General features: G+C 40.3%; 1 protein-coding gene across 1 annotated transcript; it reads right to left on the reverse strand.

The window, feature by feature from the left end:
- Nucleotides 1-3,964: 3,964 nt before the first annotated feature.
- On the reverse strand, nucleotides 3,965-18,472 carry LOC306975374 (uncharacterized protein; the record flags this gene model as incomplete). The annotated part of the gene is made up of 3 exons (XM_079572885.1): nucleotides 3,965-3,968; nucleotides 17,651-17,804; nucleotides 17,899-18,472. 3 exons carry the CDS (start codon nucleotides 18,470-18,472, stop codon nucleotides 3,965-3,967), a joined length of 732 nt encoding a protein of 243 aa, XP_079429011.1.
- Nucleotides 18,473-19,123: the final 651 nt, after the last annotated feature.

Raw genomic sequence — 19,123 nt, forward strand, 5'->3', positions numbered from 1 at the left:
TTGTCTGGAAACGGCAACTCTTAAACATACAATCCACAGTCTCATTACTTTTGAGATGAGTGTTGATATGTGAAAAATATTCTTGTTCAGAGGTTATGCCGCAGCATGGACACAAATGGCAGTTGAACGTGGCTGTAATTAAAGTTTGGTTTACCCTCCTAGTTGGATGTGATCTAGTCAAATGGCTATGCAGAGCATTGAAAGTCTTAAAAACACAGGGGCAGTCGGAATACGCACATGGATAAAAAGGTCTTGAGCCATGGACTAACCTTAAGTGCCTTATTAATAAAGCTCTGGAGGACAGCACTTTCTTGCATAACTTGCAATGCCACATACGCAAATCTGTCGAAACAAGAAAATTCAAATCAGATAAACTATATAGATGTTAAATAACATGACACAAAAGCTGATTTGTCAGAAAGTGTTTGGTACCACAGTTTTTGACAGTTAAAGGCTCTTACATACATCACAAGACACAAGAACATCCTTGCACCCTGAGGTGCAGAACAAAATGAAGTAACTTTTACCTTGTCGCCTTGGAACTGTTGAAAGTGACAAAGCATTTCCATGGCAACAAGGCCAAGTTGACTTAATTCTGTTGCACAGCTCAGGGTGCAAGAACAAGAAGTTCTTGCGCCTTATGAAGCTAGGGTTCCTGCAGTTTGCAAAAGAAATTTAAGACCTTCGAAATACATTTTTAAGACCAAGAATTACACATTTCTCACATGTTACATTTAATTATCAAATGTTTTTTGTATCTTGCTTTATTTGCAATTTCATACATATTATATGTGTACATTATACACTATTATACATGGATAAATTATTATTCCAAATTAATTGACTACAGTTCACACAGTGCTCAAACAGAATTTAAAATGTTACACCCCCCCCAACAGTGCAATGCCTGAATTGAAATGTTTTTGTTGTTCATTTGTTGCTTTATCAATGCTTTGTCACTTTTTTGTCAGTTTTATTGGTTTTCCATTACTTGTTTGTTGTTTTGTTGAAGTTCTAAGATTTGGGTAAAGCCTGACTTCATCAGGTGGGGGTTAAGAGGTCAAAAAACAGCCATAATCCAGTGACAATGTTCTAGAGCACTGTTTTTTTTTTCATCACACGCACCGAGTTCTCAAGATTATCAATGCAGTTCACTGAAACTGAAGCCATTGATCGAAACAGTAACATCCTGGTGCAAAGGAAACGCAAACGAGTCTGTGTAGAGAATCAATAAACAGGTGCTCACTCCTCTCCCTCTCACGCCCGATCTAATACGCTCAAAGTCTCAAACTGACCCGCGCAAAACGGAGACACAGACACACGAACCATACAACTTGCTTATATTGTCGTAATGACTTCTGTAAGCTAGCCGCACCGCGTGGTGATAAGGATGACGCAGATCTGAATCGCGCAAGTGTATTTTTCACTGACCTGATCTCACATGCGCATCCGTCTGATTGTCAGAGAGGTAGAGGCAAACCGCCTCCGAAAAATGAAAAGGATTTGATAAGAGTGCAATGGTTTAGCGAATGGTTTTCAGCTCTCTGCGCCGCGAGCACGTCTCATAAGTGCACGCGCTGCCTTTCCTTGGTTTCGCTGTGCGCGTGGCCGTGAATGTGAACAACATTCTGCACTTAATCACCTCCGTGTATCTGGCCCCATTATGCTCAAATTTATACAAAAAATATGTCAATCGTTTGTGTTACGTTTGTGCTGTAGAAATCTTGGTTTGTGCGGTTATAGTTCTCGATGTATATTTTATTAAAAACTGAGGGGCCAACTTCACAGAGGTCTGCTCACCATCTCCACTCCAACAGCTAGCGCCCTTAAATGCTACTTGGATGTTAAGGAACTCCATCTAGAAGCGTGTAAATCGACAAACTGTCATCAAAACTATGTGTCCATCATTTACATATCCGCAAGGTAAGAGATAACTTGTAAGAAAAGCCTCGTGCGCAATTTTACAACAAATTTCAAAGAAAAACGCACGTCTTTTCACATCGTACTTACAACATATTGACGGTTGCAGTTCGTTCACAATTCAACATGCAAATCTAAATGCTGACAATCTAATTAGTAATATAAAAATGAGGAAAGAATTACCTGTTTAGTCCGGAGAAACCACGGCTCGATAAGTCAAATTCAGAATACTTCCTGCGCATGCGTGTTGCACTCACTTGGGGCGCGCAGCTACGGCAGCAGCTATGGCATCCTCGGAGGGACAAAACTCACATTGTCTATGCAATGTTTATTATGATAGATCCATGATGCAACCATCCAACGTAAATAGTATGTAATAGCCTTGAGTAAGTGTAATACTTGACCGCATTAAATAAAAAATAGACAAAGGGCTTGAGTAATATGTCAAAAACTAAAGTGTGTGCATAAATATAGTAAAATTGACCTATTTAAAAGTAAAGGTTGTGAAAGTACATTTCTTTGAGTGTGTTCTCCACAAAGTCCTGCGTCTCTTTCTGAGTTCCTCTGGAGAACGTGCTGCCAAATGTCCTGATAAAACTGATGTGGTTCATTTCTCCGCAGTTTCGTCATTTAAGGATAAAAATATAAAACATTACAGCTGTGTTTAGCTCGCGGGTTTTTCCAACTAGATTTGAAGGACACTCGCTCTGTCCAATGAAAACACGTGAATCAACTCGAGGGCGTTTGGGCAGGTGAGCCTGCGCTCTGATTGGCTGAAGGGTCTGCTACGTCATATCCAGAAATATTTGTTAATAATTATCATTATATTATAAACAATCTGAAATAAACTGCTGTAGAGCATTTCCTCTGATGCCTGTGATTTATATGGACTAAAGCAGGATTTAAACCCTATAGCAAAAGTTGCACAGGTGGGAAGAAAAAAGAAAGGGGTTTATGTATTTGATTTGATTGATTGATTGATTTAATTATATATTTCTTATTATCTACTACTTATGCATTTATATATTTACCGCAGCAATAACTATTCTTTCTGGGATCCATTTATTTATATTTTTAATTGTTATTTGAGTTTTTTACTTTTACTCAAGTAATATTATTTTCAAGTAGTATCTGTACTCGAGTGTATGGTTCTCTTTTTACTGAGTAAATCTGCAAGCGGCAAACTGAAGAAAAAAATGAAAATGAATCAAAGCACAATGAATCTAAACCTGTATTAATTTTCTTGTGTCTTATCAAAAGAATTGTGATTTATTTTTTTCTGGGGTATTTTTTACACAAATCAGAATTTTCAACATTGTTTTATGTTTTTTCTCTGCTTTATCAACACTAAACCTTAATTAGACAAGCATTTACTCAGGGGTTATGATAAAATTAAGAAACAAAAACATAATTCTTGGACCGTGAGGGTTCGCACATACATGTGGGTGCATGTGTGTGTTGGTTGATCATATGTGATGTCAGTGGAGCCACAGGAGGAGCCACAGGAGGAGCCACAGGAGGAGCCACAGGAGAAGCCTCAGGAGAAGCCACAGCTACATGTGGATCATCAGTGTTAAGTCATGTAACATAACAGTGAGTGTGTACATTTGACCATCTCAGTGTCGTACACCGGCTCACAAAGGAACCTAAAGAACTGGACACAATTGGACTGTCCAGAACTCCATGAAGCACATCTGTCCCTGCAGCTGTTCATTAGAGTTTACATCATAGGGAATGATGATGTTCCTCTGCACTAAACAGATCAGAAATAATGCAACCTCCTCATTACTATTTGATAAAGTCATGTTTACATTTCTATATTTTATTAAAGCACACGTGACAGTCGCCTGTATGATTTACATGATGGGCGGCTCATGTGGCTGAGTGGTTTGTGCTCTGGCCTCACAGCAAGAGAGTCCTGGGTTCAATTCCCTTTCAGTGTGGAGTTCATCTGCACCCCAACAAAAGATAAGATATAATAAGATAAGATAAACGTCTTTAGCCCCAGAGGGGGATTTGTCTTTTTTCTTGGTGACAGAGCCCCTCATCTGCGCACACACAATCAGACATGACAAAACATTCACACTGAACACAAAGTGCCACATCTGCAGTGTCTCTATTACATTTGCTTTAAACATAAAACATGTGCATTAGGTGAATCCTCCTGCAGGTGATTCTCACCATCAGCCTGGCTCCACATCTGGAGATGGTCCCCAGATGCTCCACGCTCCTGCCCACTGACAGCTCGCCTCAGTCGAAGGAGGGGCCAAATGCAGACACACATTTTGTAATGACACATAAATGATCTTAACCTTTAATCTGCACTCATGTGTTTAGCCCATTATGTCATAGAAACACATATGCACTGTAAACCCGAACAAGTTCATTGAACTCAAATTTTATGTCGTAATAGTTTCCACAATAGTTTTGAGTTAACGAACTACATTTTTTAAGTTATATCAAATCTATACCTACAAGTTCAGTGCACTCGTCCAATGTATATTTTATAAGTTTAGTAGACTTAGACACTTATCCACTTTTTTGACAATTTGAACTTGATATTTTAAAGTTCAACACACTAATAACATTAACTTTAACTTGACTATTTCAACCTAAAATTTTAAGGTTTAGCAGACTCAATACATCTACCTTTTTGCACCTATTTCCACCTAAAATTTCACCTAAAGTTTACCAGACTCATTATATTAACTTTTGCATGTCTTTTTCCACCTATAATTGATAAGTTTAGCAGACTCCACTTAGACAAAAGTACTACCAATAACGAACATTAAATACATAAAAAAAAACATCCAAGTATTCAAAGCCATAGAATTAATACAATGACATTTATTAAAAATGTTTTGCCTTGCATTTACATACCATTTCAACTGTAACAATGCAACTTAAGCATACTGCATAGCTATCAAAGCTCTGCATACTATTTGTACCAGGAGAAAAGTGCATGAAATAACCTTAATAAACTTATTAAAGGCACACTGCCAAACATTCTGGATCACTGTCAGCAATACAAACATGCTCTTAATGACCAACTCAACACTGTAAATGGTTCAGATATGTAGTCGGTAATCAAAGAATGGATTTGGATGAGAACCTAACCTATTTAAATCTCATATTTAGATGCTTTTGTGAACATCACCATGGAGATGAGCTGGAGACATCCATACTCCCAGGAACGTTTTATTTATTTTTTTATACATTTTTCAAAAATAACACTATCTGTAATGAGATAAATGCATATATTTTTCTATTTATTGGATGGAATGCTACGCAGTGTGGCTTTAAGTGAAGCCCTCAAACAAAAGATACAAAAATCTGTAATAACTCAAACCCTTAAAACTTTAGAACTGTTGTGAATGTTATTCAGTTAGCATAATTTTAATCGAAACAGAAAACAAGGTATGGTGACCAAGTGGAAAGTGTTCATTAATCAAGGAGGGCAGACACGGTATCAGAGCAGTGGTCATCTCGGCAGACCACAATCTTTAAGATGAAGTTAAACAGGGTAACGAGTTTCTTTAGGTATTCAATAGAAGTGAAGCATGATCCATTTCTATTGAAATATAACTGGAACCTCAAATTAAGGAACAATTCAAAGTATAACAAAAGAATAACATTGTAAACAATAGCCAAGCATAATCTCTATATTAATCACAAATCAACAACAAAAACCCTTCAGACATGGTTGGACATTCACTCACTCATTGCAATGCCCCCATCAGCAACTACATATAAAGCTGAGGTTTCCCCTCTTCTGCCCCCCTCACCTGCTAAGAGCAACATCTACACTGCAGTAACATGAACCCAAGACCCAAAACGATAGCTGCACAGTGCATGTGCATGTACGCTCTGTGGTGGTTGTCTCTGACGTGTGAATTGGATTATCAGTCCAGTCACCTTTTTATTTCTGTTTATGTCCCGAAGAAGTTCATACATTTCCAGATAGTTGATAAACAGTGTGAAGCATGTATGGCAAAATTAGAACAGGGGAGACAAATTTTGTCAGTTCAATAACAAAAAAAATTAAAATTAAAACCTCTCCTGGTGCGGCGACAGATAGATGCCAATTTGATGAATCCAAACGGACAAAACTAGCTTCACCGACCTCCAAAACAACGCTGTCTGTAGCCGACGGTGCTGTCCACACCAAACACACGTATCCTGGTTTTAGCCAAAATCTGCTTGACCATTCCCGACTGGAGATTACAGCGTTGAAAGGGCCTTTAGATGTTCCCAGGTGTGAAGAAATCAGGAGAAGCGATGAGAAGGGCAAGTGGACGATCAGCCACATTCAGTTCACCATTGTGCTGCAAGATACAAAATTGTGTCATTAATACTGGAGCAAGAAATTAAGCAATAGGAACAAAATAAGGGACTAAATAAGAGAAGCAGATGATAAAAGGACAGCAAAAAATATATACAATGCAAAGACCTGACTGTTCTGTCATTATCTTAGCTTAAAATACACTACACAAGTATTCTCCAGATTTAGCTCCCAATTTGAGTTTGGATTCCTCCAGATTATTTTCATCTTCTGGCATTTCTTATGCATGTTAAGACTGTGTGTGTCTGCTCTTAATGTACATTTGATTAATGTGTGCATTGAACAATATAAATGCTTAATTCAGATCACACACACTATCACCACTTAATGTGTGCAGTGCGGCCAATTTAGAAGCTTTATAAACATCCACTATGACTTTGCAGAAGGCTGTGTGTTGTGTTTTAAATAAAATAACTTTTATATTTGGCCAAATTGCCCAGCTCTTAATCCTGAGCCTTTATAGCTCCACAAACATGCTCTGAAATGCATGTGATTCTTGTGTCAGTTAAACAGTTCATATTTCTGCCGATGTACGAAGGCTCGCCAAAATATTTACAAAGCACAAATGTACTTACATTGCAGCATTCAGAGTAATATGTATCGTCCTCCTTCAGGTAGATGCAAACAAGGCGAAGGCTTCCTTTTGTCATCTTCCTAATAACAAAAAAGTAAATATGAAAATTGTAAAGAAAAAGAGAAACAGTGTGCACTGTGCATATACTTTTCTTGAACCTACAAAACTTCACAATCTACATATCCTCCTACAAGGAGGAGGAAAGGAGAGAAGTGAAGCAGGAACCAAGTACTCCAACTGGTCTTGCCAATCATGACATTTTGTCTGTGTATGGATTTCTGGAGTCTGGTTAAACCGTTGTTCGCATTAGTTAGTTAGTTATGGGGTCATAACTTTAAGAATTAAGTTGGACATACAGTTAAGAGATAAAGAGCAAAGAGCAGGTGCACACAGCCCCATAAAGAGCAAAGGCTAGAACAGGGATAATACTGTACCATTAGAGAACTCCGATTAGTTTGTTAAAGGAATAGGCTACCGTTTTTACATACTGCAATATGTTCTTACCTTAGCTTGACGAGATGATGCGTAATTGTTTGGTCTTTGAGCGTGTACTCAGTCACGAAAATGTTAGCATTTAGCCTAACCCAGCAAAGGTATTAGGGCTGCAACGATTAATCGATAAAATCGATTAACTCGATTAGTAAAATGCTTCGAACATTATTTTCCCGCTTCGATTATTCACTTTATTAATATTTCTCATTAAAACCGCATGAAACGGGGCCGTCTACGCGCCCGGAACCGTAAGTGGCGCTTGTTTCCGCACGGCCGCTTTTGAAGAGCACAGCTCTATGGTTGTAAACACCAGAGCGGAGCTCGCTGTGCTAAACCTCGTAGCCGGGCAGAGCCAGGTAGCGGAGCAGAGAACCAGGCTGTTGTAATCATCAAAACACGGCTCAAACAAGAAGAAACTCCGCAACGAGAGGCGAAGACGGGACGGAGGCGAACGAGGCAAACGAGGCGAAAGGACACGGCTCCCCCCGCTCCGCTACCGCCACAACAATAACAGCTGCATCAGTGATGATTTACCATCAGGACGATCTACACTTTCATCCACTGTTACTTCAAAGTGTGACATAAGGTAAGGTATGATGGCGAACTTACCTCTCCCCCCTCACCAAACAGACGTTTACATCCTACTGTATCTACTTCTCCGTTGCTGCAAAGTTTTTTGCGCTAAATATCTTTACGCTGTATCTATGATTTAAATTAAGATAAATAAATCCGCAGATCTCAATAGAGGGACCACCTGTCCCTCTTTTGACTGTCCTGCAGAGCCATGTCGTTCTCTGTTCCTCCTGCTTCACATGTTCCACTTTTTTATTGAAGCCTAACTCATGATTTTTTTGATGATCATTATTTTTTTACATCCAACTGCTTTGTAATATATCTGTTGCTCAGTGTTATATAAGTTGCAATAATAAAAAGGTGTTTTTTAGTGGGATCAAAATGCCTGATCTATAAAAAATAATAATAATTTCTCTGTCCTTCAAAGTTCTGCCAAATTGTCCCACTGGTCTGTTTAAACTATTTGAGGCGGTCACACTATTTTAAAAGCAGAATAAAACTCCAGCACAGTCACACTGTCTCATCCGTACTTTAAAGTTTTGCAATTTGACACGTTGATCCCTGCTATAGCAATACTATGACAAAAATAATTAAAATGCTTCTCCTCTTTTAGGAAACCCCTCTGGTTGAGATCCTGGCAAAGAAATCAGTCACCTGAGCTTCAGCAGAACATTTCAAGATTCTGTCTCCAGTCAGGACCTACGTCACCTGAATAAGAATAAAAGTACTCATTAAAAAGACACTCTGAAGCTGCTCTCTCTCATCATGGACATAAGGACCGGTGTCTCTTTATGAGAGTCAAATGTTGCTGCTTTTGGGACAAACTGATAAGAAATTAAGAATAAATAAATGCTATTTCTAGCAGAAAAATCCTTTGTTTAAAACTGTTTTTTATTATCCGATTAATCGATTAATCGATGTAAATAATCGATAGATTAATCGATTACTAAAATAATCGATAGTTGCAGCCCTGAAAGGTATAGTTCCAAACTGGGGTAAAATCAGAAGCTACCAAGCTGTTCCCAATTTAAATGCAGTTATATGAGCCTTTACACGATCCAAGTCTGTTTACACACAATTAAACATGTCGATTTTCTAAGAGGATAAAAAGGGGCACTATATTGTGAGACGTAAAAACACCTGGAGTACGACGTCTGCACAATGATATTGTCGAAGGACATTTGCGTGACTGAGCGCATGCACAAAGACCAAACAGGTCTAAGCTAGATATCTCAGTATGTAAAAACAGTGGCCAATTCCTTTAAGTAACGAGTGATGTATTTTGATAGTTTTAAGCGCCAAAGCAGTAGTTACTTTTTCAACACAGTACCTCTTTACTTCAGGTCATCTCCTCTCTCAGGCTCAGGATTTCCCCATCCCATTGTAGCCAAAGCAGGTCCAGGGTCACTTTTACCAGGGCAGCAGAGAGAAGCCGACTGCATCTACAAATACATGAACATGTATTACAAGTATGATACATAACCAAACAGAAAGGACAAGAACATTTGTTACCTGTGATCGATCTGCAGGGCCATTGCATTAGGAGATCCTCTATCAGATGTTCTACATTCTCTTGCAGTCTTATGTTCATATGAATGTGGATTCACTAGCCAGGTTTTACTCTTTTCATGCCAATGTTGACAGCCACCACAGCACAGCCAGATATAGATAAACCAAGCACTTCCTCGATCTGCAAGACATGGGGGAAACTAGCATGCATTTTAAAAGACCAGCACTGACTCATTTCATGTCATTTGATCACACAAAGGCAATTGGATAGCATAATATTCCAATATGATAGAAATAATTATTGATGTAATTGTTAATTTACAGCGTAGTCTCCATGTCCTGAAAGTGCTTTTTTTTTTAACTGTAAATTTTACTAAATTAACAACTAAACAAAGAGGTCTAAACCTGGACTAAATCTGGTCTAAACCTGGACTGAACCAGGACTAAACCAGGACTAAACAGAAGAATTGGTTTTGGCTCATTGCAGAATTTAGTATTTTTAGAAGAATTGGCTGCCTCCAGAATAATCGATTGTCCTCCCTGTTGCTTTCCACCTGTCCAGGAGAAAAGTACCAATGAGCTCGTCCTCAGAGCTGTTCTCCTCACAGCTTCTCTCAACTCCTGCTTCCTACTCTCTGTCATTTCACTGCGCCATTTATGCACTTTCATACAACTATTATTACATTACACTTAGTCATGAGAAGAAGAGATATCGCAACGACCCAGTTCTGACAGACCGACTCCCCGTTTCGGCGCATGTTTCAACACTCTGTCACGCGCAGCGGCCAAGCCGGGTCGGCGTCTCCGTTAAACCTGCCGCTGAGCGCGGTGTACGAAACTCAGCAACTGTATTCGTGCTCCGCGGTTCTTTACAACGAAGAGAAACGCGGGGCACGAATGTAGCTAGCCGTTCCGTTGCCTTCGCTGCTCGCCCGGGCCAGGGACCTCACAAACAGCGACTCAATACCGATGGTTTAAACAACCTCACAACACAGATTTAACGTTTCATAATGTGAAATGAATTTACTTACCAAACTAGACCAGGAGAGATGAGAAGGGTTGCAGCTTCGAGACCAGTGACGAGGACGGTGTCTCCTTGTAACGTCCGTGGAGATGTTGTTCGCCTTAAACTTGCTATGCTAGTTCAAAAGCACGGAGCCTCCAGACACGGCTTCGTTTGACTCTAGTTTAAACTTACTGGTATTATAGTCTGAAGAAAAACATCGCGTGGCCAATTATAAGCAAAAGAAACGTGTAAATGTTTTAAATTTCTGTTCTGGATAAGAGCGAGTCATCTCCGCATCGGGCCGCCATCTTTCTTTTTCAAAATCAGTACGTCAAAAGCAGACGATGGTTTGGTGACGTCATGACGTTGAAGGAGGACAAAACGCAAACGTTTTGAAATGAAGTTTCTAAATCTTACGAAGGAGCATTGTAGTCAGTGAAAAAAAAAAAAAAGTCTGTTTTAACGAGAAAAGTTCTGTTTTGACGAGAAAAGTTCTGTTTTAACGTGCAAAATAAATCCTGTTTTAACGAGAAAAAATCTGTTTTAACGAGAAAAGTTCTGTTTTAACGTGCAAAATAAATCCTGTTTTAACGAGAAAAGTTCTGTTTTAACGAGAAAAGTTCTGTTTTATGAGGCAAAATAAATCCTGTTTTTACGAGTAAAGTTTCTGTTTTTATGAGCATAATAAATCCTGTTTTTACGAGAAAAGTTTCAGATTCAGAAAGTTTCTCAGATATCCCCACCATTGTTCAATGCGCTGGTTGTGGTTAGACTACTTGAACCAGTTATATAACATCTTTTGGCAAAATCGTCTGTATGTTCGTTTCTGAGGAAGTTTTGCATTTGCCCCACAGTTCTCTGTGCCCAGATCCGAGCGTATTCGGGTGGCAGTACCTTTACGTGACAGCACCTCATTGATAAAGTAGGCCTATCCAGCGATTACTTTAGCTTAAACCCTACGGAATCTGCATAAACGGGGCAGTGGATGGCTTTGCACGAATGGTAATATGTTACACGCCTATTCCACGAGTAGTGATCCGAAAGTAATCGCTGGATACTTTATCAATGAGGTGCTGTCACGTAAAGGTACTGCCACCCGAATACGCTCGGATCTGGGCACAGAGAACTGTTATGTGGGGCAAATGCAAAACTTCCTCAGAAACGAACATACAGACGATTTTGCCAAAAGATGTTATATAACTGGTTCAAGTAACCAGCGCATTGAACAATGGTGGGGATATCTGAGAAACTTTCTGAATCTGGAACTTTTCTCGTAAAAACAGGATTTATTTTGCTCATAAAAACAGAAACTTTACTCGTAAAAACAGGATTTATTTTGCTCATAAAAACAGAAACTTTACTCGTTAAAACAGGATTTATTTTGCACGTTAAAACAGAACTTTTCTCGTTAAAACAGAACTTTTCTCGTTAAAACAGAACTTTTCTCGTTAAAACAGGATTTATTTTGCACGTTAAAACAGAACTTTTCTCGTCAAAACAGAACTTTTCTCGTTAAAACAGACTTTTTTTTTTTTCACTGACTACAATGCTCCTTGGTAAAATCTCAATCAATCACATTTTGTACTCAAAATATTAATATTCAATCAACGAATTGTCTGCTTATGAGTCAGGTGCCTAAAAAAATTATGAGTTCGTATGACTGTTTGGGTTTACAGGGTAGAATGATTATTATGACCAAGACATTTATTTTGAATAGAAAAATAATAAAATGTGTAAAATTGTTCATATAAATCACAGGCATCAGAGGAAATGCTCTACAACAGTTTATTTCAGATTGTTTATAATATAATGATGATAATTATTAACAAATATTACTGGATATGACGTAGCAGACCCTTCAGCCAATCAGAGCGCAGGCTCACCTGCCCAAACGCCCTCGAGCTGATTCACGTGTTTTCATTGGACAGAGCGAGTGTCCGTCAAATCTAGTTGGAAAAACCCGCGAGCTAAACACAGCTGTGATATTTTATATTTTTATCCTTAAATGACGAAACTGCGGAGAAATTAACAACATCAGTTTCATCAGGACATTTGGCAGCACGTTTTCAAGAGGAACTCAGAAAGAGATGCGGGACTTTGTGGAGAACAGCAGCGGAGCCGAGGCCCGACTTTACCGGGATGACGAGAGGTGTTTCCCCGCATCAAACGCACTGGAACCCGGGGCGTATCCGAGGCTCGCCGCGGTCACCGGACAACCGGACGTACGGGAGACACGGAGTCTGAGACACGAGGACGTCTGATGTTTGAGGACAGCGATGGAAGTGACAGGAGAGATATGGAGCTGGCAGTGACGCATATGGAGGAGAAGACACGAAGGCGTCAATGGTGAGTTGTGCTTTGGTGTCACTGTTGTTGTGAGTAAAATGGCGATAACCTATAGCTCACACATATAATATAATAAATGAGGGTTGTAGATGCCTCCTCATGATACCTCTAGTGGTGAGAACACTGGACAAATGCAAAAGTGTTCCAAAAATACGGTACAAAGGATGAAGACAGGGAAATGGTCTGTGGTCACCACTTGCAAAACCATTCCTCTTTTTGAGTGATTTTGCTAATTGCCTCTCATTTCCACCTGTTGTCTGTTTAATTTCCACAACACCAGGTGAAATTGATTCACAATAAGCGTGGCTTCCTAACTGGACAGTCTGATATCCCAGAAATTTGACTGACTTGGAGTTACATGGTGTTTTATGAGTGTGCCCTAAGTTTTTGTGAGCAGTGTACTTTCCAAATAAAAAAAATGCTGAATACATTTTATAAAGAAGGGAATATGTATTTTTGGCCTTAAAAATAAACCTTTTACCGAGTACAATAATTAAATTAACTAAATTGTGACTGTCTATAAACTCTACTAGTATAACAGAAACCACATAAAGCTTCAAAAATAAACCAATCCTTAAACGCATTTTTTCAACTTCCACCCAAAACAAAGACACAACAGGACAGTACAAAACAAATGCGTGTGGATTCAGACTCCTGACAAAAAAAATCATCTGACTCAGTCATATCCCACCCCACATAGCAAAAGGTGAATGTGTGGCCCAGATCCGGGCCACACATTCACCTTTCTTCTGGCCCAGATACTGCGATGAATTACGGTCCTACACTGGGCCACCTCCGGTAGCCAGAGTCACGCCAGAGCCGAGCCAGTGTCAAACCAGATCTCAGACAGAACTCAGCCTTATGTGCCAGTGTCAAACCAGATCTCAGACAGAACTCAGACTGACAGTGTCAAACCAGATCTCAGACAGAACTCAGACTTATGTGCCGGCGTCAAACCAGATCTCAGACAGAACTCAGACTGACAGTGTCAAACCAGATCTCAGACAGAACTCAGACTTATGTGCCGGCGTCAAACCAGATCTCAGACAGAACTCAGACTGACAGTGTCAAACCAGATCTCAGACAGAACTCAGACTTATGTGCCGGTGTCAAACCAGATCTCAGACAGAACTCAGACTGACAGTGTCAAACCAGATCTCAGACAGAACTCAGACTTATGTGCCGGTGTCAAACCAGATCTCAGACAGAACTCAGACTTATGTGCCAGTGTCAAACCAGATCTCAGACAGATGTGCCGGTGTTGAGCCAGATCTCAGACAGAACACAGACAGATGTGCCGGTGTTGAGCCAGATCTCTGACAGAACTCAGACAAATGTGCCGGTGTTTAGCCAGATCTCAGACAGAACTCAGACAGATGTGCCGGTGTTGAGACAGATCTCAGACAGAACTCAGACAGATGTGCCGGTGTTGAGCCAGATCTCAGACAGATGTGCTGGTGTTGAGCCAGATCTCAAACAGATGTGCCGGTGTTGAGAACTCAGCCTTACCTGCCAGTGTTGAGCCAGAGGTCGGCCAGAGCTCAGCCTTATTTGCCAGAGGTGGCAGATAAGGCTGGAATAAAAGACAACAAAGTGTGTAACTGATGATTGAGATAAATATATTTCTAAATTAAATAATCTTTTTGGATAAAAGTAACACAACATATACACAATATAACTACACATTCAAAAGAATAACAAATACAATCTACATTAATAAATATAAAAATATTTGTAGAAGGTACAAGTACACAAGTAAACAGATATAAATTGCAATGAATATATTTAGAAATTAAAAATGATGAGAACACCTGAAGCCTAATTATCAGCTAAAAAAATCAATCATCGGCTTATTGGTGGTAAAGTTATAATGGCAGATATTTGCCGATAATATCGGCAGCTGATGATTATTGTGCATCCTTAAGCTTAACAGCTACTCATGGATGACCTCATTCGGGCCTTTCGTCCTCCAGCCCTATCAGGGGCCAGATGGAGCCATCTTTTGATGGTTCCTTCAATTTCCTGATCTGTTGCTCCAGAGGTTAATCTGTTCCGCCTCACCACAGCTACAAAAATACAAATATATATATATATATATATATATATCAGTATATATGTCATGCTAATTACCCTCTAACTGTAAATGCATCCAGGTCAACTTACCAATTACCACCTCCCTTAACTTCAGCCTTTGGAAACCAATTTTTCCATTTATGCCCCTGATGTTCACTCGTTTGGCAAGTGACGTAGATAGCAGAGTGTGCATTATTCGCCAGACACTGTCCCGAACATCCGTTCCACCTTTAAGAGCTAGTGGAGTTTGTATTAGATTCATTGAAGGGGCACCACAAACAGATTATATCTGACATCACAAAAACAGAGCTCACTGAACTGACTTAGATTTAAAACAAATACTGTTTTCTATTAAGCAAACAATGTTGGGGAGAATACTTTGAAATCATATTTAGTTATTGAACACTGAATATCTTTCCTTAAAATGTATTTTGTAACACATTCCTTTAGTTTGTAAAATTGTATCCATTGTTTTCTGAAGACATAGAATTCCTTCATGTTGATTCGTATTCGTTGATTTTTGTATGAATAAGGTATGATTAAAAACATATAGCTACTCTTTTTAGAACACCTTTTGTGAACTTATTTACCGTTAACAATAACATGAAATTGCTCTTAACAAATGCACCGGGAGCTCAGCAAATGATCATACATCACATGATGCGCATGTACATTGTTTGCACAAATGGACGGCACGGTGGCGCAGCGGTTAGCGTTTCAGCTTCACAGCTAGAAGGTCCCGGGTTTAACGCCCTACCACTAAAAATATGTACAATAGGTCTACAGCCAGGTTTTTCTGACAATCAGCTTGGCTCCACATCTGGAGATGGGTCGAGCGCCGGCCTACGCTGGCTGCTCATTGCTCCTACAGGTTTCCCCAGCGGCATTGAGGATGGGTCAAATGCGCAGAATGAATTTCCCAATGGGGATTTATAAAGTATACCTTACCTTATATCGTGGTGTAAGTAAGAATTAAACCAGTGGTTCCCAACTTTTTTCCTAACCTGAACCCTATGACAATAGCTCAATTTCTTATTGGTACTACAACTGCTGTAGTGAATATGATATAATAACTGCAGCCGGACTAATGCTGGTTACAGGGAAATAACGTACACAAATTTGCATTAGAATTCCCACTGGCCATGCAACATGTGTGTAATACGCACTGACAAAATAAACCACATAGGTTGCATGCATATTAACATGCAACACCGAATTGTAGCCACAAGCTAATTTCCAAGTTCCAGGAGGAAACCTAGACACAGGGAGAACATGCAAACCACACTGAATGGCCCCCACTGGGGCGGGGGCAGGACGTTCTAGCTGTGAAGCACGAGCGCTAACCGGTGGGCCACCATGCCACCATAATTAAAAGTTCTTTCTTAATAATTTTGTGCAATATGAAGCTAGAAATGCAATGATTGAGTACAGTGATGTATTCCACAATTGTATTCTAAATACTCTAAATAACTATTAAAATACATAGTATTCTGTTACTCTCCAACACATGTATGCAGATAGATGTGGTGTAGTATGAATGAAGAAGCCCATAGTATCTTAAATCACTTGTAGATTTATATAGAACTTCGATCAGAGCAGGTTTACAGCAGTCAGTTCAACACCGCGTATATTCAAACTCTCTTCTTCTGCCGTGCATAGCATCGTATAGCGTACCTGCGCCCTCTAGCGGCATAAGCATAGAACACAACATTTCCTTTCTTGTAGAAAAAGTACATTGTCCAGTGTATTTAGCAACAATTGGAAAAGTATCACTTTAGCACAATGTAGCTATAAAATGTAAGTAACCAGCTGTAACCAAATGTGTATTTTTTTTCTCTTCTCTGTAACCAACAGTATCTTAGGCAGTGAATGAAGTAAAACAGATTGCTTGGGTAAACATAAACAAAACCAGGTAACCTTATCTTAAACTAGCAAAGTACAGATGGATCAAAAATATTAAGGCATAACATAGTCCTTGTGCCAAGTAGGTTTGTATTTAGTACGTGGTTGTTTTGGTGTAGTTTCAGTGGCACTTTTATCAGAGGCAAATCAGGTTCAAGCAAAAGTCTTTCTCTGATACGGGACGCAGTAACGTGCTCAATCAGCTGGTCGCGTATCATTTCATCCATTTTGTCCTCAAAGTTGCATCTTGAAGCTAGATCACGCAAAGCAGCCACATATTGTACGATTGTTTCATGAGGTTCTTGTTTTCTTTTCCTGAATAAATGTCTTTCCACGACGACATTTACTTTTGGAGTAAAGTATTTTTCCAAAGCAGTAACGGCTGACGCAGTAGTATCACCCGTCTCTGGTAAAGAGTAGAACAAACGCTGTCCTTCGGTTCCCAAGCAGTGTAGTAAAGTAGCCCTTTTGCGCCCTTCTGGCCATGAATTTCCAGTTGCGTTTATTACCAGCAAGTAGTTGTTCGGCTCTCCCGGACTCGGCAAAAAAGCAGGCGGCGGTGGTACGTTACCAGCCATAGTAGCAAATTCTTCGAAGCAAAAAGTAGTAAAAACGCACGTAGGTTCACTCGTCGCCAATTTGTGGTGTAGTATGAATGAAGAAGCCCATAGTATCTTAAATCACTTCTAGATTTATATAGAACTTCGATCAGAGCAGGTTTACAGCAGTCAGTTCAACACCGCGTATATTCAAACTCTCTTCTTCTGCCGTGCATAGCATCGTATAGCGTACCTGCGCCCTCTAGCGGCATAAGCATAGAACACAACAATAGACTAAGTGAAAATGGTGGATATGTGTTGGGAAACCTAACAACTGAGTTTGGAGGTCTGCGCTTTGCAGCTGTTCCTCTAACTTTCCTATATCCTCAACAGTGTTCAGAGGAAACATCTCCAGATTAAAACTGCTCTCCATCTCATTCGTAGTTCCAATTCCCTGCACTGTTTTGTAAATGATGCGGAGTTGTTCTAAAATAACTTCATGCCCAATTAGAACATTTTGAAGGAGGCCTGGAATGAAAGAAATATTAAATGAATAAATATATCACAATAAATATATAATGATAAAATTTGCAGATTGGAAATTAACAGGTTGATTACTTACTAGTCTCAGTTGTATGATGCAAGGGATGGATCCGGGTCGGGTGTCTGACAGGGGAGTGGTTGCGGTCGTCTCCCCTGGTCGGAGGGGACAGTGTTGGCCGTCTGACGGTGGACTGGCTGCGGTGGTCTCCCCTGGTCGGAGGGGACAGCGTCGGCCGTCTGATGGTGGACTGGTTGCGGTGGTCTCCCCTGGTCGGAGGGGACAGTGTCGGTCGTCTGACGGTGGACTGGTTGCGGTCGTCTCCCCTGGTCGGAGGGGACAACGTCGGCCGTCTGACGTTGGACTGGTTGCGGTCGTCTGCCCTGGTTGGAAGGGACAGCGTCGGCCATCTGATGGTGGACTGGTTGCGGTCGTCTGCCCTGGTCGGAGGGGACAGCGTCGGCCGTCTGATGGTGGACTGGTTGCGGTCGTCTGCCCTGGTTGGAGGGGACAGCGTCGGCCATCTGATGGTGGACTGGTTGCGGTCGTCTGCCCTGGTTGGAGGGGTGAAGGTTGGGCTTGTAGCTATATGAATGTTGGCAATTGGTGACCGAAGGAGGCTGGGTGAAGTGAAGAATAGGTCTGGAGTGGTCATGCAGCTGGAGCAAGGGACAGGGGAGTTGTTTGCACTATGGAAAAGTAGGGGTGACATTTGGCATTTAAGGTCTGATGACCAGGGAGGAGGAATTGAGATGTTTGCATGGTGATTCTGTATTACGGGTGCATGGGGCAATGGCTGTACTCCTTAAAATGTTATAACAAATAGTTTTTAAAACATTCATAACAAATTTACTGACATGCTTAAAAAAAAATTACCTAGTTTTCGATTTTTTGGATGACGCCATATTCTTATCTTCTTATCTTTGGCGGGTAGGCTACAATGTCTCAAGTGTAAAATAAAGTGTTACCCACATTAGCAATGCAGGCAAATGTAGTCTCAGTCTCACCGCAGCTGTAGTATTGTTTTTTTTTTTTTAATGGGCACATAGAGCTGAACAGCCCCACCCACTTCAGGTTGCGTGCTGAGAGCACAGAGCTGATTAGCTGGGGTAATGCTTTTAAGGTAATGCTTTTTTTAATGTTTCAATGCATGAAAGGGACTTTTTACCTCTGCCTCCCAGCACGTGACCAGAAGTGGGCAGGACAGACTGTTGGGTCAGTCCATCTCAGATCACCCAAAAAAATAGCATTTTTAAACCTCACCTTCTCCAATGTTTGTGAAATTTGGTATACATGTAATTCATGG

The sequence above is a fragment of the Gobius niger genome, assembly GCF_951799975.1.
Source record: "Gobius niger genome assembly, chromosome: 15".
NCBI classification, from domain to species: Eukaryota; Metazoa; Chordata; class Actinopteri; order Gobiiformes; family Gobiidae; genus Gobius; species Gobius niger.